This window comes from Mauremys reevesii, linkage group 23 (assembly GCF_016161935.1).
Source record: "Mauremys reevesii isolate NIE-2019 linkage group 23, ASM1616193v1, whole genome shotgun sequence".
Classification (NCBI taxonomy): domain Eukaryota; kingdom Metazoa; phylum Chordata; order Testudines; family Geoemydidae; genus Mauremys; species Mauremys reevesii.
In genome coordinates, this window is record NC_052645.1 from 14,109,925 (window position 1) to 14,127,940 (window position 18,016).

At 44.6% G+C, this 18,016-nt stretch overlaps 1 protein-coding gene across 3 annotated transcripts in view; it reads right to left on the bottom strand.

Moving 5' to 3' along the window:
- The window catches only part of RPS6KA1 (ribosomal protein S6 kinase A1), a 67,110-nt gene that overhangs the window by 20,712 nt on the left and 28,382 nt on the right, over positions 1-18,016 (bottom strand). Inside the window, exons 1-2 of one of the 3 annotated variants that reach the window (XM_039511194.1) lie at positions 4,497-4,638; positions 1,423-1,476 (exon numbers count right to left, since the gene is read on the bottom strand). The exons of 1 other annotated variant lie outside the window; for it this stretch is intronic. In XM_039511194.1, coding sequence (XP_039367128.1) covers positions 1,423-1,476; positions 4,497-4,538 — 96 coding nt within the window. In that variant the 5' untranslated portion in view covers positions 4,539-4,638. Of the gene's footprint in view, positions 1-1,422; positions 1,477-4,496; positions 4,639-18,016 lie in introns of those variants that run through there. One more of the 3 variants, XM_039511191.1, reaches the window with a different exon arrangement.

Below are 18,016 nucleotides of genomic sequence, written 5' to 3' on the forward strand. Positions count from 1 at the left end.
TCTGATTTAAAAAACAACCCACCAGCCTCCTTTCCCACTCCCTCTTCTCCATGTTCCCTTTTCATAGTCCCGCATGCTGGGTTAAGTGAGCATGGAGTTATTCCCTCCAGTTACGTTTCTCTGGTTTTTTTGCTTTAAAACTAGCCTCGCTTGCAGTAAGACACGAGCCTGTCTCCATTCACTTCTGGAAATACCCCCAGACACTGGGGGTGTTTGGAGCTGGGATTTTAGTTTGAGCCTATGACTACTTCTGACCTTTCTCCTCCTCACCATCCACAAACCACGCTCTTTGGTAACTGATAATGAAAGTAGGAAATGACTGTTATTTACGTTGCGTTAACACCAGTCAGGGATGAGGGCCACATTGTGCTACATGCTGTAGAAGTGAGTCAGACCAAGATGGGCTCTGCCCCAAAGACACAACAAGTAGAGGAGTTGGGGTGCGGGACAGCAGGTTCAGTAGGAAAGATCCTGAGCAAAGGGCAATAGCTGAGTAAAGTCTAGGTGTCGGATTCGGATTTACACTACTTTATTCTGCTGGGGCCAGAGTGTGAGCGGGAATCAAGGCCAGAGTTTGCACTCAACATCTGTAAAATGAAGTTAATGACACTGACCTCCTTCGTAAAGAGGTCTACTAGATCGATGAGCTAGGTAATTATAAAGAGAGTGTCAAGAATGACTAAGGGTTGCGCTGGGTCAGTTATTTCTGGTGGACACAGTAGCCATCGCGCCGCTCAAGAACTGAATGTGAACAGTTACTGCTAAACTAAGGTGACCAGATGTCCTGATTTTATAGGGTCAGTCCAACTATTTGGGCCTTTGTCTTATACAGGTGCCTATTATCCCCCACCCCCGTCCCAATTTTTCACACTTGCTGTCTGGTCACCCTATGCTAAACTGTTAGCATGGATACAAATGCAATCTTCTTCCCTCCCAGGGCAACTAGCTTATTGGAGAATAATACATAACACAGAGGCAGAGATAGGCAGAGTGCCTTAACAACCACACAAAATGGCGCCTTGTGCCCCAAAGACAATGCAAGAGTACAACAGTTGATGACTACAACATGGGGGGGTTGGGAGAGGATGAAGACATGATCACATGAGTGAGTGACTCATATCTGTCTGCCTTCCACATTAGCAACTCTGTGATTTGGCCAGTAGACATGTGCCATAAAAGACCTTTCAGAGAGGTACTTGTGCATATTGCTAACACCTGCTTGTGTGTCCGATTTTGCTGAAGTTCACAAGTACAGTTCAGACAGTGTTAATGGTGTGCAAAGCTAGCACAGGCGTTGGAGGAGAGAATGATTCACAACTCAAATTCTATACTGTAATAAACGGTCAGAGAATCTTGTCATACGACAAAGTGTGAATTAAAAGACAAGTCTCCTCAAGCCATGTGTTTGCAACGGGTTCTTACCTTATCTGCTGAGTCTACAACGTCTTTCTCTATCCAAGATATGTCCGATTTTGCCTGTAGAACAGCAAATGAGTGTCAGTTCAAAGGGTCTGTGACGCTCAGTTAACATTTTCCTCATGTATTTGTTTAATAGAAGCAGACAAGCTATTTACAAAGTCACAAGACAGTGCCCCCAGTAACATCCCTCCCAAGAGGCAATTCAGAGCTGTGTTGGTACTGCCAGGAAAGAAGGGTCCAGTAGATTTAAGAGTTCTTTACAGACTTGTTTGCACAGCAGCTGGGAGAGGGGAGTGAACATCAGAAGTGAATCCTGCCTGCCTCCAAAGGTCACAGGATCACTGCGGCTATGGGGAAAGAGTTTAGTTCCTAGGTCTTCACTGGGCGACTGGCCTCTTTAAAGGAAAATGGGGCCAGCCTCACCCATGCCATAGTTAGTCCCCCTCTTAGGCTGGGGGGCAGCTAATTATGGAACAGGCGGGGCTGGTTCTACTCTCCCTTAAAGGGGCTGGTTGCCCAGGGGCAGGGCCAAATTCTGCTCTCAGCCACACCTGGTGTAATTCCACAGCAGCTCTCTGCTTTGGTAGAGTTACACTGATTTGACATTCAGGGTAACAGCAGAAACTGGGATCTGGACTCTTGCTCAGCTCTTACCAGCTGAGAAATGGGTTTTCATCTGAGTGGGAATCAGGGCTCCTAAACCACCTAATAAGAATACAGACAAAGTAAACAGGGCATCACATTTTGCAGGAAGAGAGTAGGTCCAGCCCCTGTGTCGTGGTCTGTTTCCAGCCCAGCTATTGCATTTCATCTCAAAGGGTGAAATGAGAAGCACTCATCCAATTGCCTTTTAACCTGATGCTCGTCCAGTTCTAGGCAGTCTTCTTGTGTTGAGAGAGTGAGAGAGTGAGTGAGTGTGTAACTGTTTGAGGAAGGTTTAACCATGCCCTGGTTCAAAAGCTGTTCATTCTGCTCTGCTCCCACAGAAACACTGGCAGACAGATTTCAGACAAGACGGTTACATTTGAAGAGCCTGATTTTTGGAAGGTTAGAGATTAGATCTCAAAGCCTGTTGTATCTCCAAGAGGTTAACTCATGCACATCTAGATTCACTATCACAGATGGGTGCTTTTTCAGCCAGCTTTGAGAGGCTGAGCTGAAGTTTAAATAAAAAGAAATCCCCCAGATGTGATGCATTTCCCTCTGTGGGGCTCAAATTCTCAAGCTGCAGATTAGGTGGAGCCTCCTGTAGTGTGGCCACATGTGCTTTTTAAAGAGACACTCGAATGCTACTTCTGCTTTCTCTTGATGCGGTTAGGTAGTGTCACAGGGTGGGGGTGGGGTGAGGGAGCTTGTGGCCCAGCATTTTGGATAACTGGAGTTACAGTTCCAAGGTCCTCTGACCACGGATCGAAAGGAGAAACCTCCCCAACTCTGCACCCATAAACAGCATTACTGTCAAAAAATCTGAAAGTAAGTAATGGCTGCGAAGGGGATATGAGAAAAAATAAGCCCTGGGGGAACTTCACCAAAATTTGCATAAAAGGGAGACATTCTAAGCCTGGGAAGAAGCTGAATACAGGGTGTGGGGGCCTTGTTTTCACCTCTCCCCCACATGACTCCATTACTACAGCTGCTTGGCACAGCAGCAGGAAGGCTGAGGTCCCTAGCTCCTACCGCCACCTGTGCCATTGCCACAACGCTATTTTCCCCACACACTACCGCTCACTGAGCCAGCACAAGTAGATATCCTTGAAGTGCAGACGTACCCGCAGTGAAGAGACTGACCGGCCCACCCTCTGCCATGATGGCGCAAATTCTATGCTCCGGCCAAGAGCTGCCATTCACAGCTGAAGAAAAACAATCGCCGCCAGAGCCTTTCGCTAACTTCCATCAGGTGCTTCAAAGCCTCACAATAGCCACACATGGACCAACACTGTTCCCCATTTACAAATAAGGAAAGATGCAGAGGTGACTGTCACGCACGTCGGTGATGGAACAGCTCTTGTACAACTCTTCTCACGATACCCATATCCTTTGCTCTGAACACGTTCCTTGAGCAACGTGTTCAATTGGGTACACTTTTTTTTAAACCAAGTCTCCCTTAGTAGAGTGGAGCCCCTGCGAACTATGCACACTACCTCACATAAGGGGCAGGCTGCATTGTCGTGGGACTGTAGCGGAATGAGGGTTGCCAACCCTCCAGGATTGCCCGGGAGTCTCCAGAAATTAAAGACTAATCTTCAATTAAAGATTATGTCAAGTGATGAGATTCCCAGGAATAGGTCCAACCAAAATTGGCAACTCTAAGTTGAATATTTTGCAGCCCTCTACAAATACAGGAGAAGTCATTTACATAGATCCCCTGTGTGAGTGGGAGATGAGGATTTGCTGCTGTTCCCCCAATACTCCTCCTCACCCAGTCAGTCAGGTTTGAAACCAGGAAGTTACTGCAAGTCTGAGAGGAGGAGACTGAGTTTCTTTTGAACTGAAACATCTTGGGGCTGCTTTAGTACTAAGCAGATCCCTTAGTCAAACCTAGAAAAGTTTGTACTGCAAGGGTCTCAGGATATAATTTGTTGTCTCTTCCCACAGATACAGTTCAAAATGCACTCTGACTTCTCTCTCTCTCCTCTATATAAAGAGTTTTAGAAACAAAAGTGGCAAAAGACCATGTGTGTGTTTTATAACCTTGGTAGTTGATATATTTGAGTCTGAACGTTGGAAACAGGCAGTGAGAACTAGAGGTTATTTAGTGTTATGTTTTCGGCATCCTGCTTTCATGCATCGAGGACCATAATCTGAGGCATCATTTTGTTCCACTGTTGCTTCAATCATGGTCATGTTCCAAGCCACTCCCAAACTCTGCCAGTACAGAGGAGCGAGTCCTCAGGAGAGGACGCCATGGCCTTTATCACCAGAAAGGCCCTTTCAAAAGAGAATACATAATACAGTAAATTAAATGCAGCCTGGCCAGCTCTAGAGTCTTGCAAGTCACTGACTTCCGGCCTTTGATCCTGTGAAATAGAAAAACACGATACTGAAAACAGAACTGATAAAGAGACCACTACACTTGCCTCCTGGATCCTTGGTTTGGTGCGAAAGAGCAGTCTCAGCATCTCCAAAGCTCCGGATGGCTACTCTCCCATAGTTTGCAAGGGAGCTTCTGACCTAGCGCTCTCCCCAGCACGGACACCAGCACAAGAACCCCCAGTAGTAGCTATGTCACTTGGATGTATTTTGGGAGTTTCAGCATAAAAGGAAACTGTGGTTTTCTATGGGGAAATCGTGCAGTGAGTGCTCACTGCACAACACCAGCCGCCAAATGAAAGCGTTAGTCAAGGCACATGATCCCTAATGGGATGCTGATTTGTGAAGCCCGATTTGGAGAATCCAAATGATGTGCTGCCCATGTGCATGTAGGTCTTATTTACACAGTGGATTGTATCTCTGTTGGAAAGGGTGAGAGCGTGACAGCGTTCAGGATACCTGTGACTGAATCACCTATTTACACCTCCTGCCCCCACCCTCCAGCGAGAAGGGGGCTTGCCTATGGTAGCTGGGTGTCAGCTCCCTAACATCACCAGCCTGTCAACCACTCAAGCACTCCCCTCCGGGCTCTGTCAGCCTGTCTTTACCTCGCAGGTGAACAAAAGGAGCACCTCAGTCCCCTTGAAGCATTCGCCTGAGATACTCAGCCCCTGATGCTGGCTACTCACAGGAATCTCAGATCCTCTGCCCTCAAAGGAGCCGGCTACCCCAGTTTACCACTCCTGTGTAAGCACAGGCTTAGGAAAGAATAGAGACTCTGCTAGAAACCAGAGAGTAATGGAAACAAAATGGTTACAATACAAAACAAAACCATAATACTAGGGCTGTCAAGCAATTAATAAAATTAATCATGATTAATTGCACTGTTAATAAAATACCATTTATTTTAATATTTTTGGATGTTTTCTACATTTTCTAATATATTGATTTCAATTAAAACACAGAACAAAGTGTACAATGTTCACTTTATATTTATTTTTTATTACAAGTATTTGCACTGTAAAAAAAAATTATTTTTCAATTCACCTAATATAAGTAGTGTATTGCGATCTCTTTACCATGAAAGTTGAACTTACAAATGTGGAATTATGTACAAAAAACTGCATTCACAAATAAAACAAAGTCCACTCAGTCCTACTTCTTGTTCAGCCAAATCGCTAAGACAAACAAGTTTGTTTACATTTACAGGAGATGATGCTGCCCTCTTCTTATTTACAATGTCACCAGAAAGTGAGAACAGGTGTTTTGCATGCCACTTTTGTAGCCGGCATTGCAAGGTATTTACGTGCCAGATATGCTAAACATTTGTATGCCCCTTCATGCTTTGGCCACCTTTCCAGAGGACGTACTGCCATGCTGATGACACTCATTAAAAGAAAAAAAAAAAGCGTTAATTACATTTGTGACGGAACTCCTTGGGGGAGAACTGTACATCCCCATCTCTGTTTAACCTGCATTCTGCCGTGTATTTCATGTTATAGCAGTCTTGGATGATGACCCAGCACATGTTCATTTTAAGAACACTTTCACTGCAGATTTGACAAAATGCAAAGAAGGTACCAATGTGAGATTTTCAAAAATAGCTACAGCACTCGACCTAAGGTTTAAGAATCTGAAGTGCTTTCCAAAATCTGAGAGGGATGAAGTATGGAGCATGCTTTCAGAAGTCTTAAAAGAGCAACACTCCAATGTGGAAACTACGGAACCTGAACCACCAAAAAAGAAAATCAACCTTCTGCTGGTGGCATCTGATTCAGATAATGAAAATGAACCTGCGTCCGTCTGCTCTGCTTTGAATTGTTAATGAGAAGAACCCGTCATTGGCATGGATGCATGTCCCCTGGAATGGTGGTTGAAGCATGAAGGGACATATGAATCTTTAGCGCATCTGGCACACAAATATCTTGCAACGCCGACTACAACAGTTCCATGGGAACACCTGTTCTCACTGTCAGGCGACATTGTAAATAAGAAGAGGGCAGCATTATCTCCTGTAAATGTAAACAAACTTGTTTGTCTTAGTGATTGGCTGAACAAGAAGTAGGACTGAGTGGACTTGTAGGCTCTGAAGTTTTACATTGTTTTGTTTATGGAGTGCAGTTATGTAACAAAACAAAAATCTACATTTGTAAGTTGCACTTTCACAACAGATATTGCACCACAGTACTTGTATGAGGTGAATTGAAAAATACTATTTCTTTTGTTTATCATTTTTACAGAGCAAATAGTTGTAATAAAAAATAATATACACTTTGATTTCTATTACAACTCAGAAAACAATATATGAAAATGTAGAAAAGCATCCAAAATATTTAATTAATTTCAATTGGTATTCTATAGTTTAACAGTGATTAAAACTGTGATTAATCACGATTAATTTTTTTTATTGCAATTAAATTTGAGTTAATTGCATGAGTTAACTGCAAATAATCTACAGCCCTACATAATACACAAACGAGGGCCTACACTTTATTAATAGTTGCCTTTCTTATCTAATAAAGTAGGTTTTCCTCCCTAAAGTTCAGTCTGTTGTGTTGCTGACTGGCTTCACAGGAACCAGGATCCACATTTTCATGGAACATCTCTCGCTCCAGAAAACGTCTCCTCAGTGAATGGATCCAGAGCGGGTCTCTCTACTCTCTCATATACTGAACCAGGCTTGTGTCTTTATTCACAAACAGTGCAATCCCCTGTCTGCTATAATGTTCCTTTTTATCTCCAAGTGGTTTCGGTTGTTTGTCATTGTCTTTGATGGTTTTCCATTGACTCTTCTGGAACAGAGCCAGGGTAGACAGTTGAACCTTGCATTATGTCACCGGCTAACCAGGAAAGAGCGACAATTCCCTCCCACCTTAATGGGCCCATCACTGAGACAGGTGATTCCCTAGTGACTAACTTTTACTCTAAGACCATAAAGCATAATTCTCAATATAGTTACATTATTCCTTAAATATTACCCATACACACATCTCACAATTATTATGAGTATTGATAAGTTACAAGATTTCAGTAGAAACCTCACATGCTACCCCTCATGGATAAATACCGTGAAAGTGGTGTATTAGGTGTACTGAGTTTGTCAGGTCTGGGACAGCTTGAAAAGAACAGGGAACCCTTTGCCCATTGGCACCAATGGGCCTCTGTCAGAAGGTGAGAGAATATTTTTCTGAACTTAGTATGGTCCTCTGAAAGGAACAAGAGTGCAGGTGGTCCACGCCTCTCAGGACGCCAGGAAGTGGGTCTGTTAAAAGGTGAGTGGGGTGAGTGTGCAAGTTTTTCCTGTCACAGAAGGCATTTTCACAATCCTGCAGATCTCTCTCTTCACATGCTTATGGGCCAAAATTACACACTATGATATCTCAGGTTATTATGGATCATATGCATTCACTAATATTTAGCACATCCAGGCTCACTCAAATTCACTGCAAAGAGAGGTGACCATTTGTGCATGACTTGTGTCACATGCTCCCTTCTAGCTCCCTTCTGTGTTTCACATGTGCAAACACACTGACAGGAGACTATCCGGGGGTAGGAAGTTACACAGCAGTTTTGCTAATGTCAGTGCAATGCATCTCACAAATGATACCATCAGCAGCCCTGTGGCTTGCTCACGCCACACCCAATAAATACAACTTTGTAAGACAGAGATCTCCTGAGGGGGATCGGTTCCATTTAGCCCTCTTTCCAAAAGCAGACAGCACCAGCTTGACTTCTAGTGAGGTATGCCCAACTCCATGGTGGCCAAGAACAAATTGAACTCAGGCTAAAGTCCATATCTCAGCACCCAAACCTCACACCAGTGGGTAAGGCAACTCTTGAGGGGTTGCTGAGAGGGCCCAAAGGCAGATTATGGGTACCCGGTTTGAAGATGTCTGATGAAACAGTTTGCTACCTTGTGCGTTAGTTATTAATCCCTTTCACACACAAGGCTAGAAAGGGGGCAGTTTGCTTCTCCCTTCTACCAAGACAGCAGAGAGGTTGCTGGCATCTCAATTCAAGGACAATTGCATGCATTATTTCGCCCTAGTAACAGACAGAGGAGACAAGCATGGCTGCCCTTCTCCCTTTTCTTGTAGATGGCAGTTTCTGAATTTTGGACAGGGATTTCATTATTTGCACTAGCAGGAAACAAGCCTAATTGTTCTAAACCTAATGACTGGTCAGAAATATTAACTATGATCAAGTGTTCTTGTCCAGATAGAACTGGTAGCAAGAGAGGACAAATGTGTTGCCTGAAAGTGCAACATGCCTTTCCCACGGCTTTAATTTGATTAAATAATGGGAGCCTGCTTTTAGTGAAGGCAGATGTTAATTACCACCAGCATTTAGCAATTCAAGTCTAATTCTACAAGTACTATTTAAGGCACATCAAACTGCGAGACTGAAGTTAGAACACATGGCCCAGAACTATCCATAACTAGTAGTAAAGACGACAGTCCACAGCACCCAGTTTAAAGTTACTGCAAATTAGATTTCGTCAGTGGATAATGATTCTAACGTCAGCTCCGTAAATTGCTGAAAAAGAGAGACACCATGCTTGCTCTAATTTTAATCAGAATAATTGGAACTGCCTTTGTCTGCTGTTGAGATCTGGTTACATCCTGTAGCGTGCTGGCAACAGAGCATCAGTTACAGCAAGAGAGCGAGGAAGGATCCGTGTTTCATAAACAGGAAACTGATAGTGTGAAAAAGCTGCTGTTTGAAGAGAGACAGCGGCTGTCATTTCAGCATGCTCTGAAAGTGGGATTCTCACCCCTCACCAGAGAAGACACAATCCAGCGGTGGGTTATGCTGCAAGCCAGACAGTACGCAGCTGAAGGTTTGCGGTAGCTGTTGGGAAAGAGAATTGTAACGTGCAGCCTGGGCACTGAGTGTAGACCGTGCCTTTATTCAGGGGCTGCAGTTTTGAAGAAGAGCCCTAGACGCTCAGCGTTTTCACTGGGAGCAACAGGAACTCAAGTGCATTCAGGCCTAGGACTCTGGAGCATCTCTGGCGCTAGGAAGGAGTCTGAAGCAGTTCCCAGTAAGAGTAAAGACAGAATTATGCTCATGTGATATAATTCAAATCAGTAGGTGGCAAGAGGAAGTGACCAGCAAGCAATGCTTCCTGAAGAGTTGTTTTAAATAAAGCTGAGGTTGATTGTTCTTCTAATAAGCCTCTGCATGTTTCCTACAGGAAAGAACAAATTTGCTACTGTGAAGATACAGGGGCAGACCAACCCACATTTTACTCCTCTTAGCCCCAAATAGTAATTTCAGAGCATGATTCCACACTTAAGATAGATAAACTATGCGCCCGTTATAGCCTGCATGTGATTTGTGGAAACAGTTTCAATTTATGATCAAGGGAATTAAAAAAAAATTTTTTTTAGAGTGGAAGATGGCCATGTACACTGATCAACCGACACCCAGTCTGCAGGATCAGGCTAGAGAATTATTTAAAAATCAGAAAAAACTGGACTAAAGGAAGACAATTTTTGCAACAAGGGGTGTTAGCTCTTGATAGAGAAACCATTAGTGAGGTAAGAGGAAGTAGCAATTCTAAGTACTGCCCACAGCAACAGCAGGTTTTATTTTTTTGAAATTTGGGGAACAGGGAAGAGAGTTCAAAGAAAGGTCAGTAGCAGAGCCATGGAAACTGCAGGCAGGCACCACGAGATTAACACCTGCCCAGAACTCTGCCACACCAGTCCTGGGACTCTAGCAGAAGGGAACTCTATAGGAGAAGCCAGGAGTCTGCTTAATCCTGGTTTTCATGCATGCCCTCCACAGAGGGAGGAATTAGGGCATTAATTCACTGCTGGGCTGGGCTGGGCCGTCCATACAGCCCGAGTCCCACAGTCACAGAAATCCTATTGTGGACAAGGCAATTGTTTTCACACATTCACTAGCCAAAGTAAGTCCTATGCTCCCCTCTAGTGTTTACCTGAATCTGTTAACACTCTAGTTTTCACACAACTTCTTCGTCCACACTAGAATTTTACCATGTCTTGTCACATGATTAAAAATGACCCCCTCCGTTTCTCCTAGTGTGGATCACCCCAAGTGGAGGGGACTCTTCCTGCCTCACCCAGTGGGTAGTTATGAGATAGCTTCTACTGTGCTTTAGTTCAGATATTGGCTCTTTAAGAGAGTATTCCTGATTAAGCAAAGAACAGATGAAGTCACCTAGGCAGAAAAACTCCCCCATGTTCTTTATGGATGGGAAAAGAATTCAGTTGCACAGATGTTAAAAAGGAAGTCCAACTGAATACAAAAGTAGATTAGAACTTATTGTGAAAGGAAAAGAAATGTCTCTCAACATGCATGTGTTTGATCACTACAGTTCTATACCTATAGAACACCTCATCTACAAAGCTCAAAGGTTTTACTTATTCCCTAGAGCGTATTTATAAGAGCCTGCAGTATCTGGATTTGCCACTCAAATGTTATCCCAGGGGTTGGCAACCTTTCAGAACTGGTGTGCCAAGTCTTCATTTATTCACTCTGATTTAAGGTTTCGCGTGCCAGTAATACATTTAAACATTTTTAGACAGTCTCTTTCTATAAGTCTATGATATATAACTAAACTATTGTTGTATGTAAAGTAAATAAGGTTTTAAAAATGTTTAAGAAACTTCATTTAAAACTAAATTAAAATGCAGAGCCCCCTGGACCAGTGGCCAGGACCCGGGCAGTGTGAGTGCCACTGAAAGTGTGAGTGTGAGTGCCCATGCCATAGGTTGCCTACCCCTGTGTTATCCTAAACTGTATGCTATATGATTAGCAACCTCCCTCAGAACACCATCTTCATCGCCATGGATGTCACTTACACCAACATCTCTCAATGACGGCATTGCTGCTTGCCTCAAATATTTATAAATAGGGTGACCAGATGTCCCAATTTTATAGGGACAGTCCTGATTTTTGGGCTTCTCTCTTATATACGCTCCTATTACCCCCCCACTCCCGTCCCGATTTTTCACACTTGCTGCCTGGTCACCCTATTTACAGGACAATGGGCAACCCTCAGATATCCATCCGAAACACAAATTGCCAAACTCAATTTCATCCTCACCCATAACAATTTTATAGTCAACAACAAACACTTTGTCAAAACAACGGGACCAGCTTTGGGTACTAGGATGGCTCCCCAATATGCCAACTTCTTCATGGGCCCCCTTGAACATAAGAACGGCCATACTGGTTCGGACCATTGGTCCATCTAGCCCAGTTTCCTGTCTGCCAACAGTGGCCAATGCCAGGTGCTTCAGAGGGAATGAACAGAACAGGTGATCATCAAGTGAAATAAATCTTTCCTGAGCCCCCATTTCTGGCCTTCAAACAACCCCCCAACCTCATCATCAGAAGCAAGCTCCCCCACAGACCAGGACACCCCAACTCAAAGCGTCACCAGACCCTGCCAGAACAACAGGTGCAAAACCTGCAGACACATCTCCACTGCTACCATGATCAACACCTGCCACAGCACACCTTTCAAGATCGACGGATCCTACACAAACCTATCACAACACGTGGTGTACCTCATCCAGTGCACTAAATGTCTCAACAACAATTATGTGTGCAAAACCAAACAAATCACTAAGCTCTGGAATGACCTCACACCAGAAAAAGATGAAAAACAAAAATACCCTCTGTTGATATTCACCCCTTCTTGTCAACTGTTGGGAATGGGCCACCTCCACCCTATCTGAATTGGCCTCGTTAGCACTGACCCCCTACTTGGTAAGGCAACTCCCATCTTTTCATGTGCTGTACTTGCTTACTGTATTTTCCACTCCATGCATCTGATGAAGTACTCCTCGTTCTTTGTGTTGAACAGAGACACTGGATTTATGGCTTATTACAACAATCTGTAACCTACCAACCCCCTCTTTTTGTCCTATGACTGCAGAGGTGTTAATGAGCCACTCTACCTTGAATGGTCCCTAACAATATGTGCTAACTAGTTATACTGAACAAATTGTTCCACCTTGTATTTTGTCACCTCGAAGAACTTTTCCCAGATCTAAAGAGCAGCTCTGTGTAGCTTGAAAGCTTGTTTCTCTCACCAACAAAAGTTGGTCCAATAAACGATATTAGCTCACTCACCTTGTCCCTCTAATGATTTCAACATCACAGCAGCACTGTCTGTTCTAATTTAAGTTCTTGCTACAGCTCCATCCCCTTTAATAACCAAGGATGCAGAACTCCAGAGGTTCTTTAAACCAGAGTGTACAGTTCAGCAGGCACACACCTCCATGAGCCAGAACAAGCTCCTGTGGCCGGGGAGGGCGTTGCATGCATGCGGGGTGGTTTTGGAGATATAACTAGCATACAATGCCAATAAACTGTGTGTATAAGGAGCGGTGCCGGAGCATTGGCAGCCAGAACTTCCTGACAGATGGATAATAAAGAGGGGGTGGATTCTTTGGGATTAACTCAGGTAAAGCACCAATGTTTGCAAGTACAGTAGGGAAGGATTTTCTATACTTCTGCAGCAGATTTTACATCTTTCATTTCACTTGAGCCTGGTCTACACTGGATGGGGGTGGGGTGGGGGGGGTGTTGGTTTAAGATACGCAACTTCAGCTACGTGAATAGCGTAGCTGAAGTCGGAGTATCTCAGATCGATTTACCTTGGGTCCTCATGGCACGGGATCGACGTCTGCGGCTCCCCCGTCGACTCTGCTACCGCCGTTCACGCTGGTGGAGTTCCAGAATCGATGGGGAGCGCGTTCGGGGATCGATATATCGCATCTAGATGAGACGCAATATATCGATCCCCGAGAAATCGATTGTTACCCGCCGATAAGGCGGGTAGTCTGGACGCACCCTTGGCCTCCGTCCCCTGCTCCCCCCTTTAAAAAAGGAGTAGGAATATTTGGATGGCAGAATCAGAATTAAAATGTGCATGAATCTTATAGCAAAGTCTACATGCAACAGCAAGAAGCTCTCTTTCCTTAAGGGAGAGCGGGACACATTTCAATCTCATTTACACCAACAGAGCCAATGAAAGAGTTCATTTACTCTGGATTTATACCAGGTCAGAATCTGGTTTACTGTCATCTTTCCGCGAGTTTTTAGTAATACAGGCTTCCTAGGCTATGACTTTACGGCAAACAAGTGATGTGACAATGTTATAGTAATTAAAATGCGATGTGCATGGGATCTGTATGAAAACCTGTTATTGAGTCAAAAGCATCCCTGATGTCACTCCACTGAATTCAGTTGAATTGTAGCGGTGATGAACTTGGCATCCCAGAAAAGGACAAAGTTACTCTATAGTTGTACTATTAAAAAAAATTGTGTTAGTTTGCAAGAGGCTGGAAGCAGCAATGATTAGATGGAAACAGACCTGTTCTACACAGTCCATGTCAAAAAGCATGCCCTAAAGTTTCTGCTTGAAGTCAGTATGCCAAGTTAATCCCCTGGTAACGCCACAGAACTCAGTGGAATTGTGCACCACAGGTCCTTTTGGTCCAGTATGTTAGGGCTTTTAGGCAGTGTTCCTCATGGAAGTATTTCTTCCCAGAAACAAAACAAAAAAGGCCCTGGCATTAATAGCAAGAATTAAAGAGGAAACCAGACTTCATTCCCCTGGAAGGACTTTTCTACCAGTGCAGTTCGAATGACCTTGTGTCTCTCTGATCAGGGCTGTAAGTGAAGCCTAGGAAAGCAGGCCAAAATACATCCCAATTTCAGCCTCTGTGCCTGGTGCTGGGGCAGTTGTCCTCTCCCACTGAGCTGGTTCGCCAGTGGAAAGTTGGTTATTTTTGTGACTGCGAAAATGCCCAGTATCTCACTACATGAAAGGCTGATTGTACTTTCTGAAAGTTCACTCCCTTCCTGTGACAGTTCTAAGTCCAGAGGCTACAAGCAGATGCCAATAGCCTCTTTAGCAACAGGCAGAGAAGTCCTTGCAGGGGAATACAGTCTGAAGTCTGCCTTGGGATAGAACTGACAGATACTAATATTAGCAGTTATAGGGACAAATACATACCTGGTGTAAGTTGGTGAAACACTACTGAAGTCAACTGAGGGACATCCCCCTCCACCAGGTAAGAATTTGATCCTAATGTTACACAGGCCAATATTTCACTCCAGCAGGTGGCACTCTTAAAGTAGATTTAAAGTAACAGAAATGTTTCCATATCTGATAAACAAACCAGCCAAGAGAACCCATTTTATGATGGGCTCAGAGCTAGATTCAGCATCTTTGGAAATAGTTTTCTTAAATCCCCTCTTCAGCAAATCAATACTGCCTAAGTAACAGCTTTAGCCAGAGGCTAAAGGGAACAGAATATAGCCCAGCTTGACATCACAAGACAGAATTTCCAGGTCAAGACAAATTCCTTACACATTTAGAACAGCCCTGCCGGCCTGGCCAGATGCGCCATGTGGCTACTACGGCAAGAATACTAGAATGTCCAGTTTTAAGAGAGGACATTATCTCTTGATACTGATCCAATTTCCATTGTCCATGAGTTCTAGGTGTCGCTTGGAAATGTAATGTTGATACAGAATTAGCAAGGATCCTTCTATTTGAGTCAAGGACACATGGACTAGATCAGGGGTCGGCAACCTTTCAGAAGTGCTGTGCCGAGTCTTCATTTAGTCACTCTAATTTAAGGTTTCACGTGCCAGTAATACATTTTAACATTTTTAGAAGGTGTCTAGTTATATATTATAGACTTATAGAAAAACTATTGTTGTATGTAAAGTAAATAAGGTTTTTAAAATGTTTAACAAGCTTCATTTAAAAATTAAATTAAAATGCAGAGCCCCCCAGACCGGTGGCCAGGACCCGGGCAGTGTGAGTGCCACTGAAAATCAGCTCGCGTGCCACCTTGCCTACCCCTGGACTAGATAAAGCTGCTTATTTTATTGCCAGGCCTCGGCTCCTCAGAAAGGAAGAAGAGTTTGGCATTTGAGCCGGCAAATTTCTAGTGACTCTCCATCCTTTCAAGGCACTGAAAACCACACCTGTCTGAGATCAGCTGACAGCAAGTTCCGTCTGAAGATGCATGATTAAAGATTCTTTGTAAATTGTGTGTTAACAGCTGACTTGCGCTACACCAGACTGTCTCCAGAGCAGTCAATAGAAGAGCAGCGGCCATGCTAAGCAGGGCTTTGCATCTAGTGAAACGAGGTGCTACAGTGGAAAGTATCCCAAAACACTTTTCACATAAGAGTCTGTGGATGCGGAAGTACCTAGTATGCAACTTTTAAAGAACAAGAAGTCTCTAGAGAAAGTGCAAACGAAACTGCTTGTCTTGTCTGACATTTCTGCAAATTCTATTAAAGGCAAGAAGGTAGGGATGTCTCCAGTTTTACCCCCAAATAAAATGCACAGCAATCTTGGATGCTTGATAAAGCAAATCTAGTTCTTGTAGTTGAGAAACATTAAGAAATTCTTAAAAACCTGTACATCAATGCTATGCTCACTCTAGACATTACGTAGTTCTTGTTATTTTTACACTCTCGGTAGAGGAATGACAGACTCCTTTTCACTGCCTAAGAGGATCTAACACTAGTTCCACAAATAGAGCTGATACTTGTTTGCAATATTAAGTGAAGCGCCTCTGGAGTGGCTGTGGGATGTGGAATTTATTTGCCATCATGAGGCTCTGGGAATTCCATACTCCTCCCACAACAACACAGAAGCCACATTTTTCCTTGTAGGACGCTCAAGGCCTCTGTGGTCCCGACAAAGCTTTTTTTTTTTTTTTTTAAATGGGTTGCATGTTTGAGGAGGGGGGTGTACAAAACAGTCATGCAGTGGCAGCCTTCCTCCCCCACCATCCTGCAGTTTGGAGAGCTATCGCAGCAGGTGTATGAATAAATCATTGCAGGAAATTAAGCAAGGAAGCATTGTTTCCATCAGTTCAGATAATGGCATCTTACAATAGAAATTACTGGTTTTTGGATTCTGTGAATCCTTAAAGCTGAGCTGTCTGCTAGCAGAGCTGTACTAAGAGCAGACAAGTTGGCAGACACTTGCCTGGGCTGTGACATGACAGAATGTCATTTCCTTTAATGCCTATAAAAGCCATGCTGTGAAACCAAACTGATGCCAGGAGGGATTCCCTCGACTATTTAGAGACTGAAGCTAGATATGTTCACTTGGTCTGGGTGCTTAATCTAGGATACTATGCAGGACTTTGGGTGGGGACAGGAGAAGAAAAGGTGGCTCTCTCTACGCTCTACACCTGTGATCTTTGAATAGTGATAGGGGCTGGCGTTTTGCCCTGTGCACCAAGAATGGTGTCGTTTCCATTTAAGAGTTTCAGACCAACCCCCTCTCCCTTCTCCCTGCCAGGGTGAAGGGAACTGGGACTTGCTTTCCAGCACTTCATTTGCACAGCAAACTCTACCAGTTGCACCCAAGAGGGTGTGAATTCTCTGTACGTTCAGCAGTGCTGTTATAGAGGGTTGGATTGCTCCGCTGGAGGCCCAGCATATTCATTCAGCCCCCACCTGCTGTTTAACACAGAATAGCAAAGAAAGCCCTGCTGGTGCGACGACATGAGCATTACAAAAAGTGAAAGGATGGAGTAATCAAAAACACATCGAAAATATGCAGTAACTGGGCCAACCTGTGCTAAAGCATTTCAGCTGATGCATCACTTCTCTCCTCAGCCCAGTGAATCACCGACACCACTAGATCACACAGCCTCTTTAACAGAGTCCTTTTATGTGCCTCTAACTGCTGATTTGCTATTCCTGACTCCAAGTCCAAAGCAATAGCACTGTCATTTCCAGTGCAGAACTGCAGAGGAACCAGCCAGAGACTCTAGCTCAGGGGTCGGCAACCTCTGGCACACGGCTCGCCAGGGTAAGTACCCTGGCAGGCCGGGCCAGTTTGTTTACCTGCCACGGCGGCAGATTCAGCCAATCGCAGCTCCCACTGGCCATGGTTCGCCGCCCCAGGCCAATGAGGGCGTCGAGAAGCCGCGGCCAGCACATCCCGCGCTGCTTATCGCCGCCCCCATTGGCCTGGGACAGCGAACCGCGGCCAGTGGGAGCTGCGGTCGGCCGAACCTGCCGACGCTGTGTGCCAGAGGTTGCCGACACCTGCTCTACCTGGTAGGAAGAGCCACCAGAGCAAAGACTGCTGCACTGGGAGGAGGGGGGAAATAAGGACCAGTTGGTGCCATCCATCCCTCCAGAACCACCCCCAGACCCAGAACTGTGCCGGGGAAACCCACCCAAACAGAGGGCACTTGGGGAAAGGATTAAAGAGGGAACAAGCAGGAGACTCCAGCCGGTCATTGCAGATGTGGCCGGCCTAAGTAGGGAATTTGAACAGTCAAAACTGTAGGAAGTTCTCTGAATGGAGACTCTGCCATGAGCTGACTGGCTGTTTGCACCAACCCTCTCCCTCCCTCCATCTGGTCACCCTTGCCTCATGCCACACCTACACCATCTTACTCTCTTCTCCCTGCCCCGACCTCTTCTCTGTTCTTCCGATTTAGCTGATCTCCTAACTAAACCCCCTGCTCCCCACCCTCCAAAGTAAGGGAGTTAACATGGCTGCCAATATCTTCACATTGTTCACTCTGCT